This window comes from Lutra lutra, chromosome 6 (genome assembly GCF_902655055.1).
Source record: "Lutra lutra chromosome 6, mLutLut1.2, whole genome shotgun sequence".
In the NCBI taxonomy this organism is placed as follows: Eukaryota; Metazoa; Chordata; class Mammalia; order Carnivora; family Mustelidae; genus Lutra; species Lutra lutra.
Genome location: NC_062283.1, coordinates 146677964 through 146694275, shown reverse-complemented (window position 1 = coordinate 146694275; position 16312 = coordinate 146677964). Strand labels below are relative to the sequence as shown.

At 46.7% G+C, this 16312-nt stretch overlaps 2 protein-coding genes across 4 annotated transcripts in view; one reads left to right on the top strand and one right to left on the bottom strand.

Moving 5' to 3' along the window:
* Positions 1-11066, top strand: part of PLG (plasminogen) — a 37386-nt gene extending 26320 nt beyond the window's left edge. The window contains exons 13-19 of the mRNA XM_047733205.1: positions 853-946; positions 3017-3137; positions 4084-4158; positions 4746-4886; positions 5628-5734; positions 9210-9355; positions 10688-11066. Coding sequence (XP_047589161.1) covers positions 853-946; positions 3017-3137; positions 4084-4158; positions 4746-4886; positions 5628-5734; positions 9210-9355; positions 10688-10849 — 846 coding nt within the window. The 3' untranslated portion in view covers positions 10850-11066. The remainder of the gene's footprint in view (positions 1-852; positions 947-3016; positions 3138-4083; positions 4159-4745; positions 4887-5627; positions 5735-9209; positions 9356-10687) is intronic.
* Positions 11067-11730: 664 nt separating this feature from the next.
* The window catches only part of SLC22A3 (solute carrier family 22 member 3), a 91758-nt gene continuing 87176 nt past the window's right edge, over positions 11731-16312 (bottom strand). Inside the window, exons 10-12 of one of the 3 annotated variants that reach the window (XM_047733207.1) lie at positions 15559-15658; positions 13697-13785; positions 11731-13319 (exon numbers count right to left, since the gene is read on the bottom strand). In XM_047733207.1, the coding sequence (XP_047589163.1) occupies positions 13740-13785; positions 15559-15658 (146 nt within the window). In that variant the 3' untranslated portion in view covers positions 11731-13319; positions 13697-13739. Of the gene's footprint in view, positions 13320-13696; positions 13786-15073; positions 15318-15530; positions 15659-16312 lie in introns of those variants that run through there. The other 2 variants (XM_047733206.1, XM_047733208.1) reach the window with 2 other exon arrangements.

The window sequence follows — 16312 nt, the reverse complement described above, 5'->3', positions numbered from 1 at the left end:
GTGTCAGGCAAGTCAGCCCAGACCAGTCCTTGGTGGTGGCAGAGGGGATTGGGAGAGAGCTTGGGAACGAGCGTCCGTGGAACTGGCATCCGCTTGGCGACTGTGGTTGCGCGGCCAGCAGACCTCCGTGACTGACTGCTGTCCTCGCCGTGACTGCTGTCCTAGGGCTCCTCATTTTGTTTGCATTTGGAGCATTCTCTGCTTATTTTTAGTATCATGCGCTGTTTCTACTTTCTAGTGTTTGTCTTCTGCGTTCTTAGTCAAGGATGACCTTCATGACCTTTTAGTCAAATTTTTCTAGAAAAGGATATGGATGGGCTATGCGGACTCCATGCAGTAGGGTTTCCGCTAATCTTACACACGCTATGGGATGGTTTACTTTGGGGGTACGTATAGGAAAGGGAAAGGGAGACACTGCCTTCCCGTGGCTTGACCCATGGAGTGTGCACAGTTCTTGAGAACAATTTCTGAAGCAAGAGCGAACAGGTGTCACTGGGGAGTAGATAGCTGATGTGAACTGGGGACAAGACGAGTCAGCCATGGCCCATGGTCCTCTCTCGCTTGCTCTCCCAGAGGCCCCCTGACTCAGGCTGCTGGAGGGGAGGCCCCTTTATGTCACCTCTCCCTCAGGACCCCTCAGGACCCCTCCTTCCAGGGGAGTCACCCACAGCTTCTTTGAGCAAGCGGAGTCAAAAGCAAGAGTAACTTTGCCCCCCACCGCAAACTACTGGGAACGCTACTTTTCATTCTCTAAGGACAGCAGGGACATGTTGTCAGAACACCTTCTCTGCCCTTCTCTGTCCCACTGCACCTGGTGCCCTATACACCTGTCTTTTTCCGCCCCCCCCCCAGTACTGCCGTAATCCTGATGGTGATGACAATGGTCCTTGGTGCTACACGACGAATCCGAGGAAGCTTTTTGACTACTGTGATATCCCTCAGTGTGGTAAGTTGCCTTCCTCTGTGTAAGGAAATGACTTCTCACATAAATGCAGCAGCACCTCCCAGATACGGATTTGCAGAAGGAGGGCTGAACACTGAGCACCTCAGCTGGGCCGCCCTCTCTTCCACACGGGCCTCTTGGATCTGTCCTCCTGGTGGCTCCAGTTACTAGGGAGTCCCCTTCCCTGACACCTTAAATAAAGTAAATACACAGTCCTCCAAAAGAGCAAATAGGTGACCCCGTTGGCCTCGGGATGCTCTCACTGAGCTCTCCGTGTCCCGCGGGGGATGCCTGAGAAACAAATTGGAAGTCCCACCCCTGGATCGAAAGCTCTTCCTTTCAGCGCCTGAGAAGTCAGAAAATACGCAAACACCGTGAATCTGCTGAGCGTATAATGTATGTTGTAAACCTATAAATTGTCATCCAGAGAACAGTGAGAAGCAATGTCGGTTTTTACTAAGCCCCAAATCTCCTTTATCCTAAGATTAGTATTTGTTACCCATACCTTACCCATAGAACTGAGAGAAAACGTGCTGGGTTCTTTCCTCATTTCTCTTGAGATTTTCTGGGAGGAAGAAGCTTGGATCAGGGAAAGGAGAAAAGTTCGGAATATCAAATCCATGGGTACTTCTGGAGAACAGTGTAAGCCGCTTCGATCTGGACCCTGTGTTACTTTTCTGCTGACCTGTCTTCTTCGCAAAGAGAACTTGTCTTGGTTACAGAAAACGAGGCTGGACTTCTCTTTTGCACAGCTTGGTTGCAGATGCTTTTGTCTGCCATGTGGAGGGGCTAGAGCGAGGGAGGGAGAAGCTTTAGCTGAAAAGGCAGTGTAGACAAGCAAACAGAGGTGGTTGGGGAGGAGTTGGGGTATGGCGGGGGAGAGCACAGGAGCCACTTTGCAGGGTTTGCACTTGGGCCATCCTGGGTAGAGCAGTGGGGAGGAAGGGGAGGCCAGGGTGATGGGCAAGATTTCACTTGGCTCCTTGTCTGGATTTAGGGTGAGTTTAACCGCTGAATCCTTCTTGAGTGGCTGTTTTCTCTGTTCTGTAGAAGGTTTCTTGGAGGCCCCTTCATCTGAAAGGCCCTGAGTGGGGTTAGTGCCTCCCCTTCAGCTGGTCACTCCCAGTCCTCAGCTCTGCCCCTACTGGAACACCTTGCTGCCTCATCGTGACCAGGTTCTCCATGTTGGACAGGCTGCTTGCTTGACAGGATTGACATTCCTGCCATAGGCACCACAGCTGGGCTGACACTCTTCGATTCCCATGGAGGAGAAATAACAGTAACTTCCCTGTGGGCAGCTCTTGGCCGCCACCAGATACTCTAGCCTTCTAGAGGCTGGAGCTGTTTGGGCGTTAGTGTGGGGTACCAAAGATGGGGCATGACCCCTGTTGTCTAGGTGGGAAGGTAGGAGGTAGATAGAGCATATGGGCAAGTGAATGTCAGTCATCCCCCGGGGGATTGGGTTAGTCTTGGGAGGCTCCTGGAAGTCCTGTCCAGAAGCTGGCTGAGAGACATTCAGGACAGTTAGCTCTGTTCCACACAATCACACACAAACACACACATGTGCATATATGCACACACAGAGCTTCACATTAAAAAATACCCATGGTGCCTTTCAGCGGAGATGACAATTATGATTTTCAGTAAACTTGATGTGGTTCAGGGGGCAATCATGATGACAAAGAAGGTGAGGAGGGTGATGAAGACGGGAACCTAGATCTGTCACATCGAGTCAGAATAATAATTGGTATCAGTCAGGTCCTCTGAGCAAAGCTCCCACTCTACCACTTATTTCTACCAATCTGCTTAGTCCCTCTCCTCCCCACTCCCCTGCAAATAATACAGAAGTCCTTAGACTTTCCTGAAAGGAGAAGGTTCTGTGCTGTCTACTGTCAATTTTGAAACTTAGAATAAAATGTCCTTAAATGTGCTTACGATCTCGCTATTTAGTTTGAGCTCTGAGATGTTGAAACCTCAGTGCTTTGGCCGTGGCCCACTGATTTCTCTTGAGTTGTGTGACAGAATTGCTTTCCCTTCTTGAAATATGACTCTTGTTTCCACTTTGTGGTGCAGCATCTGGTTCATTCGATTGCGGGAAGCCCCAGGTGGAGCCAAAGAAATGTCCCGGAAGGGTTGTCGGTGGGTGTGTGGCTAACCCACATTCCTGGCCCTGGCAAATCAGCCTTAGAACAAGGTAACGGTATTTCCAGAAATGGTTAGTTTCATGCTTCTGTGTAAGCCCCGCAAAACCTTTCTACGTCCAATCCACACAGCTCGGGGATCTGCACCTGCCTTTATAGTCGATCTTAGGAGGAAGGAAGGCTACAAAAATTTTTTAGATTATATTTTTCTAGGTTCTCTACCTTGACAGTAGCCCACCTTGGAGTAGTTTCCCTGATCTGGGTGGCTGTTGTTGAAATCTATAGATGGAGTGATGGACAGCACGTCCCAGTATCACTGGAGAAGTGTTGAAGATGCTGGAGGGTTTTATAGCTGTCCTTGTTTTGTTGAGTTGCCTTTCCTTTCTTTACCTTCTCATTTGTTAGCTCCTTGCTGTACAACCTTCACCTTTTACGTATTTCAGATTCTGTCTTTCCCAAACTGGGCTGTTCTCTGTCTCCTGACTGCTAATTACCCTGCCTGCTGTTGTTAAGATGGGCTTTATTCAAGGCAGCTCACACCAAGAGGGTAAAATGAGAAGACTTCCAGGAATCACAGCTGTTTAGGGTCACATTTGGCTCCCTGAAGAAGGACTCATCAAGCCTGGCAGAGGTCTTTTCATAAAAAAATAAAAGAGGCCTCAGGGGGATGATCTTTAGCTGATCACTTCTGTTGGAGTCGAAGGCCAGCAAGTCCAAACCGTGGACGTGGGCATCCCGTTTCCACCACGTGACTTTGCTCTCCTATGGACAAGCTGTGCCTGAGCCTTCCCCCACCATCTAAAGTGTGGTGAGGATGAGACCTTCTGGAAGATCCACTGTTGAAGTCCAACTCAAAGTTCTGGGCATCCTGATGATGGGCTAGTAGTCTTTTCCTTTGGGAACATCAACATTATCAAAATCGAGTGAACTCTTCTTTCTGGCTTTCTGTACAACATACCATCAGGTTTGAACTAAAATTCTGGCATGTTTTTCTTCTAGATTTGGAAAGCACTTCTGTGGAGGGACTTTAATATCCCCAGAGTGGGTGCTGACGGCTGCCCACTGCCTGGAGAGGTATGTCTAGGGGACAGTGGATATGGAGGACTTGTCTTAAAGACTCCCTGCCTCCCTCCCCTTCTCCTTTCTCACTCTCCTCCATCCCTCCTCCCTTTCCTTCCTTTCCCTTCCCTTGCCTTCCCTTCTCTTCCCCTTCCTCGTTCCCTCCATGGCAGTGACACTAGGGACCAAGGAACGGATGTGAAGGCTGAGGCAGAATTGCCAGGGCCATTGGATGAGGGAGGAGGGGAGCATTTCTATAGAGAACAAAGAAGGAAAACCCAGTTCAGTAGGTTTGTAGGCCTGGGTCAATGGCAGGAAGACTTGCTCATTGGGACAGGCATTGGTTCTCCTGAGATGGGTGTCTGTCCTTGTACTGACTTGACTATTGATTTCATTCTTCCTCTGTGGTTAGGCCAAAAGTGGCCCCAGAGCATTCCTTCATGGCCAGATTTAGGTAAACAGTGAACTTCTCTCTTGCTACCCAGAGGAAACTGATTGTGGTTAGACAAGTGGGGAGAAGACGGCATGTTTATGACTCAGAAGGGCACTTGATGAAGGGGCTGGCATGCTATTTTGTTCCTAATGTCACTGTCTTTTCCTAGATCCTCAAGGCCTGCCTCATACAAGATCATCCTGGGTGCACACCGAGAACTCAATCTCGAATCAGACGTGCAGGAGATAGAGGCATCCAAGCTGTTCCTGGAGCCCACGCGTGCGGACATCGCCTTGATAAAGCTGAGCAGGTACGAGCTCACCCATGCTCTTCACCCCAACATCAGTGAAAACATTCGTTTATGTTAGGAAGAGCAGCACGACACAGGGTTGTGGGGGAGAGTGGGGGTGGGGGACATGAAAGGCATGAGGGTTTTGGGGAACTGTGAAAATCTGGTTCAGCCCCATTCTGCCATTCTGCCCCATTCTGGCTGTGCTCTTGAAAGGAAGGCACTGGGATTCAGTTCATCGGGAACTGAATTCATTCATCGGGATTTAGTGTTTCCCGAAACGCTGGCTTAATGTTCACTGGTCAGCAGATACACATTCATAACCAGAGGATTCTTCACGTCCTTCCGGTTGACAGTTCTTCTCTCAGGATGGTAATGTGTTTGGTGGAAATCAAATGAAATGATGTATTTCAGGGCACTTCAAAAGCAACAGTACAAACACATGGAGACATCCACACGCAGTTCACACACACGAATTCTTCTTCCTGTCCTTGTTTTTATTTTCCCTGTTGAAATAGAATTTTACTAAGTCTGACAAAATGGCGAATTTGCTTATGTTACGTAAAGGTAGTGATATTTGGAAACAGGTCCCAGTAGAGAAAGCGAAATGAGCAGCGATTTTGAGAACAGACCCATTTGGGTGAGTCAACAAGGCGCAGAGAACATGGGCACCGTGGCACCCTGTTGGGAGCGACCAGCGGGTGGATGGCAGAAGCGCCGTGGTGGGGCAGGCACCTGGAACCCTGGATCGTTCTTTTTCAGCCCTGCCGTCATCACCTCAAAGGTGATCCCAGCTTGTCTGCCATCTGCCAATTACGTGGTTGCCGACCGGACGTTGTGCTACATCACTGGCTGGGGAGAAACCCAAGGTGAGACTAATCCCGTGACTCTCCCGGGAACTGGTTTAGTCTCCTTGAGAACATGTCCGTGTGTGCAAATGTCTGCTAGTGGGGAGGTCCGCCTCTCCTAACTTCGGCTGGGGTCCTGCCTACGTCTCCGTAATTGGTCATTAAGGGACATGGGTGAGGGACGGGGTAGCGTTTCTCTGAGTCTGTTGGCCCATAAATTCAATGTTACTATCACATCCCCATGTAAGTTCTGAACCAAGCCTACAAATTGAGGCCGTTCGATTCTTTTCCACGTGAAGTTAGCCATACCGAGCTCTCAGACACAGTGTGAAACAAGAATTCCTGTGAAGCTCGTCTCCCCAGATACCCACATGCCCGTCATACGTGTGGAGAGGCTGTCGGTGGTGGGACAGAATGACAGCTAGGGGAAAGGAAGAAGGGTCCCAGTCCTAGGATGGTTTTCATATTGGTTGCTGCGGTGTACATGAGAGGGGAAACTTTCATGCATGGTCCTGTGTTAGCACCTCGTATTACGTTTTGAGGAACCCATCTTCTCTGCATTAGGCCCTCATAGTAAGTACACCCCATCAGACTCAGGCCTCGAAACGTTGTGAGGATGTCTTCCATCTCTGCCTCACTCTCTCAGAAATGTTGGTGAGGGCATAGAAGGGGAGTCGGGATCCCTGAGAAGTAGTTCGGCCCCTGCCGCTCGCTGGGCAAACCTGACCTGTCACCTTACCTCTTTGTGCCGTTTGGCCTGGAAGAAAGTCGTGTGTAAAACCTGGGTTTTCAAATTGTGGTTTGCACGTTATTCTTTTGCATTCGCTTTCATTTCAAGACAGGTCTTGTGGTTTTAAAAAAAGGTGTAAAGCTAATGGTCTGAATCACTTTAAATTTGTCTTCCTCCTTTCCGCATTTTCCTACATCTGTAAAACCTCACCTCCCGGGTTTTGCACATTCCCCTACCCCTTCTCTGCACTTCAGGGGCTGTGAGCATCAAGAAGGGAAGGGGAACGTCGCAAATGGCGCTGTCCCTGTGGAGATGACGGGCCATTCCAATGTTTCACACTCAAAACAAATTTAAACACCACAAACCCCTGTGACTTTGATATGTTTGTTCCCATTTTGCAAATGAGGGATCTGAGGCTCCAAGACGGGCAGGGCCGTGTCCTGGGAAGCACACGCATGCACACAGCCCCCGTGTGTAGCTGGACCTTGAAGCCCTGGGGGCCTGACCCCTCACAGCCCATCTGCCATTCCTTCTCCTCCGCCTGTTCCTTCTGTTCCACCCGTTCCTTCTGTTCCACCCACATTTTGCAAACTACCAACCTGTACTGTGCTCCCCCATCGACCCTGGCCTCACCCTCGCAGCCACGGGGAGAAGACCGTTCTCAGTACGTTCACTGAACCGGGAGGAATCCCAAAACAGAAGTCAGGTCTTACGGACTTCTGGGCAATAGTCAGTCACATCAGGTCAGTGTTCTCAGCTTCTCGGTGAGGTAAAAATTGGCCTATCCTCCCGTTTGGTCTGCAGGCTTTCCGTGACTTTGGTATTTCCAAGCAAGGTAAACGTCCAGGGCCAGGGGCTCATTCGGGTTAGCCCCTCATCAGCCGTCGGGGGCGCTGTCAGAGCTCCTGCTTCCTGCTCCCTACCTGGCCCTGACATAGGGCTCCATCGCGGGGTCACCTTCAGCCCCACTGGCCCTTGGAGGTGCCGTGCCCACTGCGGCCACACGATGGCAGCGCTTCCGCACAGACCACATCCATTTCCTGTCCCTTCCTGGTGGATTTTGTCACCTGCATCAGGATATTTTCTGGCCCAGAAAGCAGATGCAGGAGCAAGACACTTGGATATATGAACTCGCAGCAAAAGATTCTGAGAAGGCTGGTCCCTGCACGCATCTATTCAAGTCATGCACCCCCAACCCAGTGCTTCCTCAGGCCCTAGGGCAAGCCTCTCCTTCCCAAATGGGGGTCCTCCTACGTGCTTCTGTCAACTCCGGATTGAATGCCAAGTTTTCCAAACTGAAGACAGCTTTCCAAATGTATTCAAAGTCTTCGGAGAAGAAATAGCACCTTAATCCCTTGGCCGTTCCATGCTAGCAAAGTTTTTTGGTTTTTTTGCAGAATGCATTAAAGTTGGGCTTGCAAAATTGGAAAATGGGATTATTTGTGAAAACATGGAGATATGCCCAGGGATGTCTATCTGGGAAAGTAGCATTTCCTCTGGCTATTTTGCAAGTGTTCCATTTTGATTTGCCAAAGTGAAAAAAAAAAAAAAAGTTTTTCCTGAAAGAACAAATACCACAAGTAAACTAAATACACAGGATAATGTTTACTTTTCCTAATTTGGATAGAAATGCAAATTAGGAAATGAACTAGGACAATTTCCACCTATTATATTAGCAGGTATTTAAAAAATATTAAATACTCAGACATGGGAGGGAGTGATGTGGCCTTTTTTTTTCCTAGTGAAATTTTACGCTGTCATACCCTTTTAGGAAATAATTTGGCAATGTTCACTGGGAGCCCTAAATATGTCTATATAATTTATGGGAACTCAGAGCTAAGAAAATATTAAGGAATATAAATAAAATGCATGAACAAAGACATGGAAAGTTGGGAGCCACTGTAGGAGCCTGGGAGTAGGGGAGTGAAGAATTGGGCAATGACATCACACACCCAAGTGCAAATCCCAGCTCCTCCACAGACTTGCTGGGTGATCTTGGGCAAACTGCACTGCCTGTATGGCTCAGTGGCATTTAGTATAGTCTCAGTGTTGTACAACCACCACCCCTGTTTGCAGAACACTTTCCTAACCTTAAAAGGAAACCCCCACTCCTGAAGCAGTCATTCCCCCATTAAATACTGATTATGAAAATTGCAGCATTCTAAGAAGGCCCTTACTATATAGCATTGTGTGAAAACAACCAGGATATAAAATCTTGCCATATAAGTAGAAGAAAAAAATCATCTAAAAGAGACTGAAAATGAATAGATGTTATAGTAACACATTTCTCAATCTCTCTTTACATACTGAAAAATATTTCTTTTTTAAAAAAAATATTTATTTATTTGACAGAGTGAGGGCTAGAGAGCACAAGTAAGGGGAGCGCTGAGCAGGGAGCCTGATGTGGGGCTCGATCCCAGGACCCCGGGATCATGACCTGATCTGAGAGCAGATGCGTAACCAACTGAGCCACCCAGGTGCCCCCAAAAATACTTCTTCATAGTTAAACAAAAATAACACATATCCCCAGACACCATCAAGAAATATTAATTCCAGATTATTAAATCCAGGTCTTAGGAACATGAAATCTTACGTAATATCTGTACCTTCAAGGTTAAAATGAAAAGCATTCCGGTAGTGTCCGGAACTGACTTCTTGCTTTATACAACCTCATGGACAAACGAGATCTGTCACTGCTGCTCTGCTGTTCTGGAAGGTCATGTTGGGGATCCTGTATAACCATTTCTTTAATCTTTTTAAACACAGGCACCTTTGGCGCGGGGCTCCTCAAGGAAGCGCAGCTGCCTGTGATTGAGAACAAGGTGTGCAATCGCTATGAGTATCTGAACGGAAGAGTCAAATCGACAGAGCTCTGTGCTGGGAATCTGGCTGGAGGCACCGACAGTTGTCAGGTAAGCACCGTGTTAGTCTCCAGGCTTGGCCTCTTAGATATTTCAGCCTCTAACGGCAAATTCCGGAAGGCTTTACCAACTGCAGGCCACCGTCCAGATGCTACCCAGAAAGATTTTAGGTCTGTCCCTGCATCCAGATTGAGATCCCCGAAAGGGATTTCTTGGGCCCTAAGTTCCAGATCGATGGTAAGGGAGGAGTTACATACCATCACTGCCACAGCCCACAGGTCCTGTGGGGAGCTGGGACTCATGGGGTGGTCTTTCCAGCAGGGAGGCCAGGGAAAGTGTGAGACAAAGACCACTTTGCAATTGCTTTGGGGGTTTCATCTGCCTAAGAGAAACCCCAATGCGGGAAGGGATGAGTATAACATTCACAAGGGAGTTTCTCCCTGGGAACACTAAATGGTGTGGGGTTTTGATAAATACACTTTGTTAAGTACTGAATACAGTAGATATTCAAATAGTGTATTAATCAGTTCCTTTCTAATTGGAAGAGAATGTTCAAATATTGGGTAAAGTTACATCTGGGTAACAGAAGGATGACATTCCATAATAAAAGGATGGTGGTTTATTTATTTGTTTATTTTTATTTTTCTGTTTTGTTAATTAACATATAATGCAGCATTGTTTCGGGGGTACAGGTCTGTGATTCATCAGTCTTACACAATTCACAGCACTCACCGTAGCACATACCCTCCCTGGTGCCCTTAACTCAACCACCCTATCCCTGGCCCCCCACCACCCAGTAATCCTCAGTTTGTTTCCTGAGCTTAAGAGTCTCTTATGGTTTGTCTCCCTCCTTGGTCCCATCTTGTTTCATTTTTCCCCTCTTCCCCCCCCCACCAACGAACCCCCCACCCTGCCTCTCAAATTCCTCATAATCAAAGAGATCATGTGATAATTGTCTTTCTCTGATTGACTTATTTCACTCAGCATAGTACCCTCTAGTTCCATCCACGTCATTGCAAATGGCAAGATTTCATTTCTTTTGATGGCTGCATAGTATTCCATTGTAGGTATATACCACATCTTTTTTATCCATTCATCTGTTGATGTACATCTAGGTTCTTTCCATAGTTTGGCTATTGTAGACATTGCTGCTATAAACATTCGGGTGCACGTGCCCCTTCGGATCACTACGTTTGTATCTTTAGGGTAAATACCCAGTAGTGCGATTGCTGGGTCATAGGGCAGCTCTATTTTCAACTTTTTAAAGAACCTTCATACTGTTTTCCAGAGTGGCTGCACCAGCTTGCATTCCCATCAACAATGTAGGAGTGTTCCCTTGTGGTTTGATCTTCACATGTTTTTTTTTCCCCCCTCTCTGTATAGGGTGACAGTGGAGGGCCTCTGGTTTGCTTTGAGAAGGACAAGTACATTTTACAAGGAGTCACTTCGTGGGGTCTTGGCTGTGCCCGCCCCAATAAGCCTGGTGTCTATGTTCGTGTGTCAAGGTTTGTTACTTGGATTGAAGGAATAATGAGAAATAATTAAGTGAATGGGAGACAGAGTGATTCCCCGACATATCTAGAAGCTGGAACACGGGTAGGGAAGTCGGTGTGCTCAGAAATCATTGACCATAATCAAACTAAGACACTGTACTTAGGCCATCCACTGCCAAACCTCAAGGTATTTTAGTATTGTTGTGGATAAGTTTTCCCTGCCCGTGGACTGTTGCATTCTGTAATGATAAAGTAACACATCTATAACATTTGTTGAAAATAAACTCTGTCCTTCCTTTGATTTAATTTTCTTGAACTTCATTGTTTTCATGTTCTTCGTTTATACTACCAGTTTTAAATAATGTACCTCTTGCAGACTTAGGTGATTTCTCTCTTTATCATAAGGCATAGTTGCAAAAAAGAACCAAGAAGCCTGTAAGATCATAGAGAAGGGAACAGAGAAGTCCCAGTAAATCACCCATATATTCACCTTGTCTGCGAAAGATGGCTTGACATACATCTTTTAAGGTCTTTATCCTGGCACTGAGATGAAGGGACGAATGTTTTCAGAGCTGCAACATGTATGGGGAGTCATGAGAACAAATTCTATTCTTGGGAATGAAATCTGTTACTGATGACTTGACGTAAGCCCAGCACAGGGGATGCTGGGCAGAAAGCTGTACACGGTGCAGGGAACGGGCATTACAAGTGTAATACAAGACCAGTAGGGAGGCTGAGTGCTATTCTGGGTCAGGTCTGAATCCAGGAATGGGACCAAGAGCCCGTGAAGGAACAACGAACATAAATTGAAGGTGGACGGCTTAATTTCCTTCGCTAATTGGCTGCCCAGATAGGAAATACACACTGTCACAGGGGGAGAGTTTTATAGTGATAGCGTTCAGCAGGAAGAGGGAGAAAAGACACCGAAGTTACTTGACAATTTAAAACTCTTTATTGTTACCAGAACCAAAATACCAACTCAGGGTACAGCTCCAAGGTGAGCGTATCAAGGAGGAACAGCCATCTTATAGCAAAGAGGGCTGCAAAGAAAGAGAAAACGTGCGTGCCCGCGCATAGGGGTGACTGCAGCGTGAAGTCCTCAAAGAGTGGTGCTTATTTCACTGAAAAATCAAACATTCATACTCAGTTTCGTTGTGCTTTAAGGATTAAAATCTTAGTTTGCAGTTGGCACCCACATCGTACATAACTGTCGTGTTTGCGTAGGATTTTCTTCTTCGTTGGCAAGATTTCCCTTGGTGCCCGTTCTGTCTGTCCACACAAAATAGTTCATTAAAAAAATCTGCATGAGATATATACTGAAAATACAAGAAATGTACCAGATAAAGCAGAACAACAGAAAAAAGAGAGCATATTTGCATGGGAGCTCCACATTTCAAAAGTCTCCGTAACAAAACAAAGATCAGATCCCTCCTATTAGTGTGTATGACATCACTTACAAAGCTTCTGCTAATTCTTTTATTCGTGGATATAACTGACCTTCCTTTTAAATTAAAATGTAAGCTTCTTCCCAAGACAGGTTAAAAGGGTCAAGATTGAAAAGGGTCGAGATTGAACAGTCCATGTTTTTCACTGTTGACCACGGGCAGCGTCCTAGAACTGAACTCACACGTACGAGATAAATAACCCTTTAAGATCAAAATTAAGACCCATGAAATCATAGTTCCTGGATTTCGTTCTGTAAAGAACTGAGTGTGTGGCTTTAGATGTTCACGAAGGCAGGACCCAAACTATCCCCAATCATCGCATGCCCAAAACCGATGGAAGAAATAACAGAGCCAAATCCTCGAATTGGATGGAGAATTTGTTGCTAATTACGGAGTCAGGCTTGAAGATGCTGGCAAGCCCAGACGCCACAGTGGCTTAGAGAGCTCGAAGCAAGAAGAGAAAGGAAAGGCTCAGTATCGTGTGGCCCAAGGTTCTTCAATTCAGCCTCTTCGTGAACAGGATTTCCAGAACTTCAACCTCCCCCCAATCTTCAGAGCTCTCAGGTCAGAGCTTTAGTCCCTCGCTCAGAACCCATTGCTGCATCCTGTTCCCAGATCCCCACTTGGCAACATCTTGCCTCCATGGCGGAGCGAGCAGCCGTGAGAATTCAGGGAAGGCTTCTCTTGTCCGTCTATCCCTGACTGGGTTGGAGACACAGCTCCAGCTTCAGAGGAAAACTCAGGCAGCGATGTCCACACAACAGGCTCTTGGCTTTGCTAAACCAGTCACACACCGTGTTCCCAGAAACGTCAATAGCACTCTAAATCCTAATTCATCCCCCATTATATAAAAATACTCTGGATAGTTTGAGTGTCTTTGTACAGTACGACAAACACTTGGAACCACAGAGCATGACACAGCTGAAATGGACACACACACGTGTCTGCAAGGCACATCGGTTCCTTGGGAGAGGTCAACCCTAAGAGCTCCTTCCTTTCGTCTTTGGCAGCGGGCCTCAAAGGTGAGAGCTGGACACTTGAGTTTTCTTTTTCCTGCCACATTTAGAGGAATATGGACTATGAAAACAAGGAGAAAACAAAGTCCTTATGAAACATCATACAACTCATTTCAACAGTGTTTTCTTGCTACTACTCAACACACTCATGCATAAACACGCAGTTCAAAGGTAGTGAAAGTGACGGTCTCCTGGGCTTTTCTTTTTTCTTTTTTTTAACCTGTTTTCAGTCACTAGGCAGGGGTTAAGTAGCATTGCAGCATCTACGTTCTTTATGTGACAGGACGAGATGCCACCCACCCTGACATGGCCCCCAAGCTCGAATACAAACAAGCAATTGTCTAGGAAGGCACAGTTAGCAAAAGGTTCCTCTTTTCTGGAGGAGGCAGGACCTTACAACGGTATAACACACAAGAGGAGTCCACACAGTTTTAACACCTTTTATACATTTCTTAATTTTGATTGGCAAAATGGCAAGATCTTAAAGAGAATCTTCCATCTCACTCCGAATTTCAGGTAGCATTGTTCTAGGGTGAAAAATAGGTAGAGCTTTGGGTGAGAAATAAGCCATTATTCGTCACTTGATTGCCAAACAAGCGCAGAATCTGTTTGGATGACTTCCTGGGGCAAAGGTCCCCTTGTCCTCTGACTGGCCAGTCCTATTATAAGTCAGCTGGTGGGAATGAGCTGATGGTTTTATTTTAAATACATTAAGTTTTTCTTACGGAAGTTCTGGGATCATATAGGCACTTTAGAAATGTCAGCATCTACTCTGTCCTCCATCTACGAGTGAACAGCCATGAAGTTATTCACAGTTCAGTCTTCTTATAAATATTTTTGACTCAATATTTTTTAAAAGTTCAGGGATCCACATCCTCAATTTCTAGGTCTTTATTTAGACTACTGATTTTATTTTAAAAGTTAGCTGTTACATTATTTTTTGAATTATGCAGATAATACAAGGCCCTGGGTTGTAATTAGAAAATAAATAATACAAAAGCCTACAGAGTGTAGAAGGGATGTCTTCTTCCCAATTCACTTCTATCCTCAGCTGGTCTATATTACAATATTAGATCTTTTGCTACACATTCTCATATCCATATCTTCTCTTCCTCTTTTTGTTATGAAGCATTTTAAGCAGAGGAAATTAGAATTTGTGTTCTGTGAATTTTTGTTGATATAATTCTTCATGTTTATGTACTGGTTGGGTATTAACTTTCCTTGCACATGAGTTAGATGCTCTTCTCTTTCTCTCATAATCTCTCCCTCTCTCTCCTCCCCAGTCTTCTGTCTCCTTTTATCCATCCATCCATCCACCCATCCGTCTATCCATCATCTCTCTCTTTCCATCCTCTCTCTTTCCATCTAGCTACAGAGAGAGGTTCCTATTGTTTTGATTTTTTAATAGTTACTATAACATATTGTTCAGCAACTTTTCACTTTGTGACCCATCTTGAAGACCTTATCATGTCATTCCACACAGATATATCTCAATTCTTCTAATCTCGATATAGTAATCCACACCAGGAACACATTAGCATTTCCATCATCGGTTTCCTACTGATACACATGTAAGTTATTTCTACTTTCCTTTAGCTGTCCTTTTCTTTAGATTGTTTCTGAGTTTTAACACCTTACTTAGAAATGTTTCCCTCTTCCTAACCACATTTAAAAAATAATACACATTCTTTTATGGTTCCTCTCTTTTTATATTAACCTACCTTTTCTTTCCCCCAAAGATTATTTATTTATTTATTTATTTGAGAGCGCACGTGCGCGTGAGAGAGAGTCAGAGAGAGAGCACGAAGCAGACTCCCCACTAAGCAGGCAGCCGGATGCCAGGACTCCACCCCAGGACCGTGGGATCATGACCTGAGCTGAGGGCAGATCAGACGCTTCACCAACTGAGCCACCCAGGCGCCCCTGACGTTAACTTCCTAAATCAACTTTGAGTTTTCTTCCTAGGATGTGAGTTGGGAATTGATATTACTCCCCTCCCCATGAATGTTCAATTTTCTCCATGTATTTTTTCCCCAGGAGTTTGAAATGCTGCTTTTATTTAAGATGCACTGAGGGGCACCTGGGTGGCTCAGTGGGTTAAAGCCTCTGCCTTCGGCTCAGGTCGTGATCCCAGGGTCCTGGGATCGAGCCCCGTATCGGGCTCTCTGCTCAGTGGGGAGCCTGCTTCCTCCTCTCTCTCTCTCTCTGCCTGCCTCTCCACCTACTTGTGATCTCTCTCTCTGTGTCAAATAAATAAAATCTTAAAAAAAATTTAAGATGCACTGAAATTCATACAATACCTGCCAAGTTTTTCTACATCATCCACTGTTTCTGGCAAGGCAATACCCTTGGTTTCGGGCAAAAGCATCACGAGCCCACCACAGACCGATGCCAGGATACCTAGGGAATAGGGAACGGCGGGAGAGCATCAGGAAGGCGCGGCCAGTGACCCCCCCCTCTCGTTGCCCCTTCCTGGCCACCTTGCAGCAGCTGTGCTCACTCACTGTAACCGGCCCTCGGGTCACCCTAACCAGCTCTCCAGCTCTCCTCTGCCGCTATGGGAAGTGTTCCCTCCCCTCCTCGGAAGCTGGGCAGCCCCACCGTCCCGGCACTCTCGCGCACATCCATTCCTTCACTCCCCAAACAGTCACTCAACGGGTGCCTCGGTGTCGACCCCACAGAGAAGATCCCACCTTCTGCCTCTCGGGGAAATGGCAGCCCCCAGATAGGCATCCCCTCGGTTTCCTTTTCCCGGCCAAGAGCTTTACTGCCTGCTCTCCCCTCCTTTCCTTACTGGGTCACATCACACAGTCTGACTTGTCCCCGCTGCAGCCCGCCGCCATCTCTCAGAGTCTTTCTGGGCTCCTCCATGGACCCAGGAGCCCTCAGGCTCCAGCTGCTGGAAGCACCCAAGGGAACAGGAGCCTCTCATCGGCAGGGGCCCTTCTCCCCACCTCGTGGGATCCTCCAGTTACCATCCCCCCCTTTGCTGGTCTTTAGAGCAGAAATTTGGGAAGCATGCTCCCCCACTCTGTCCACTTATGCTGGTGAATG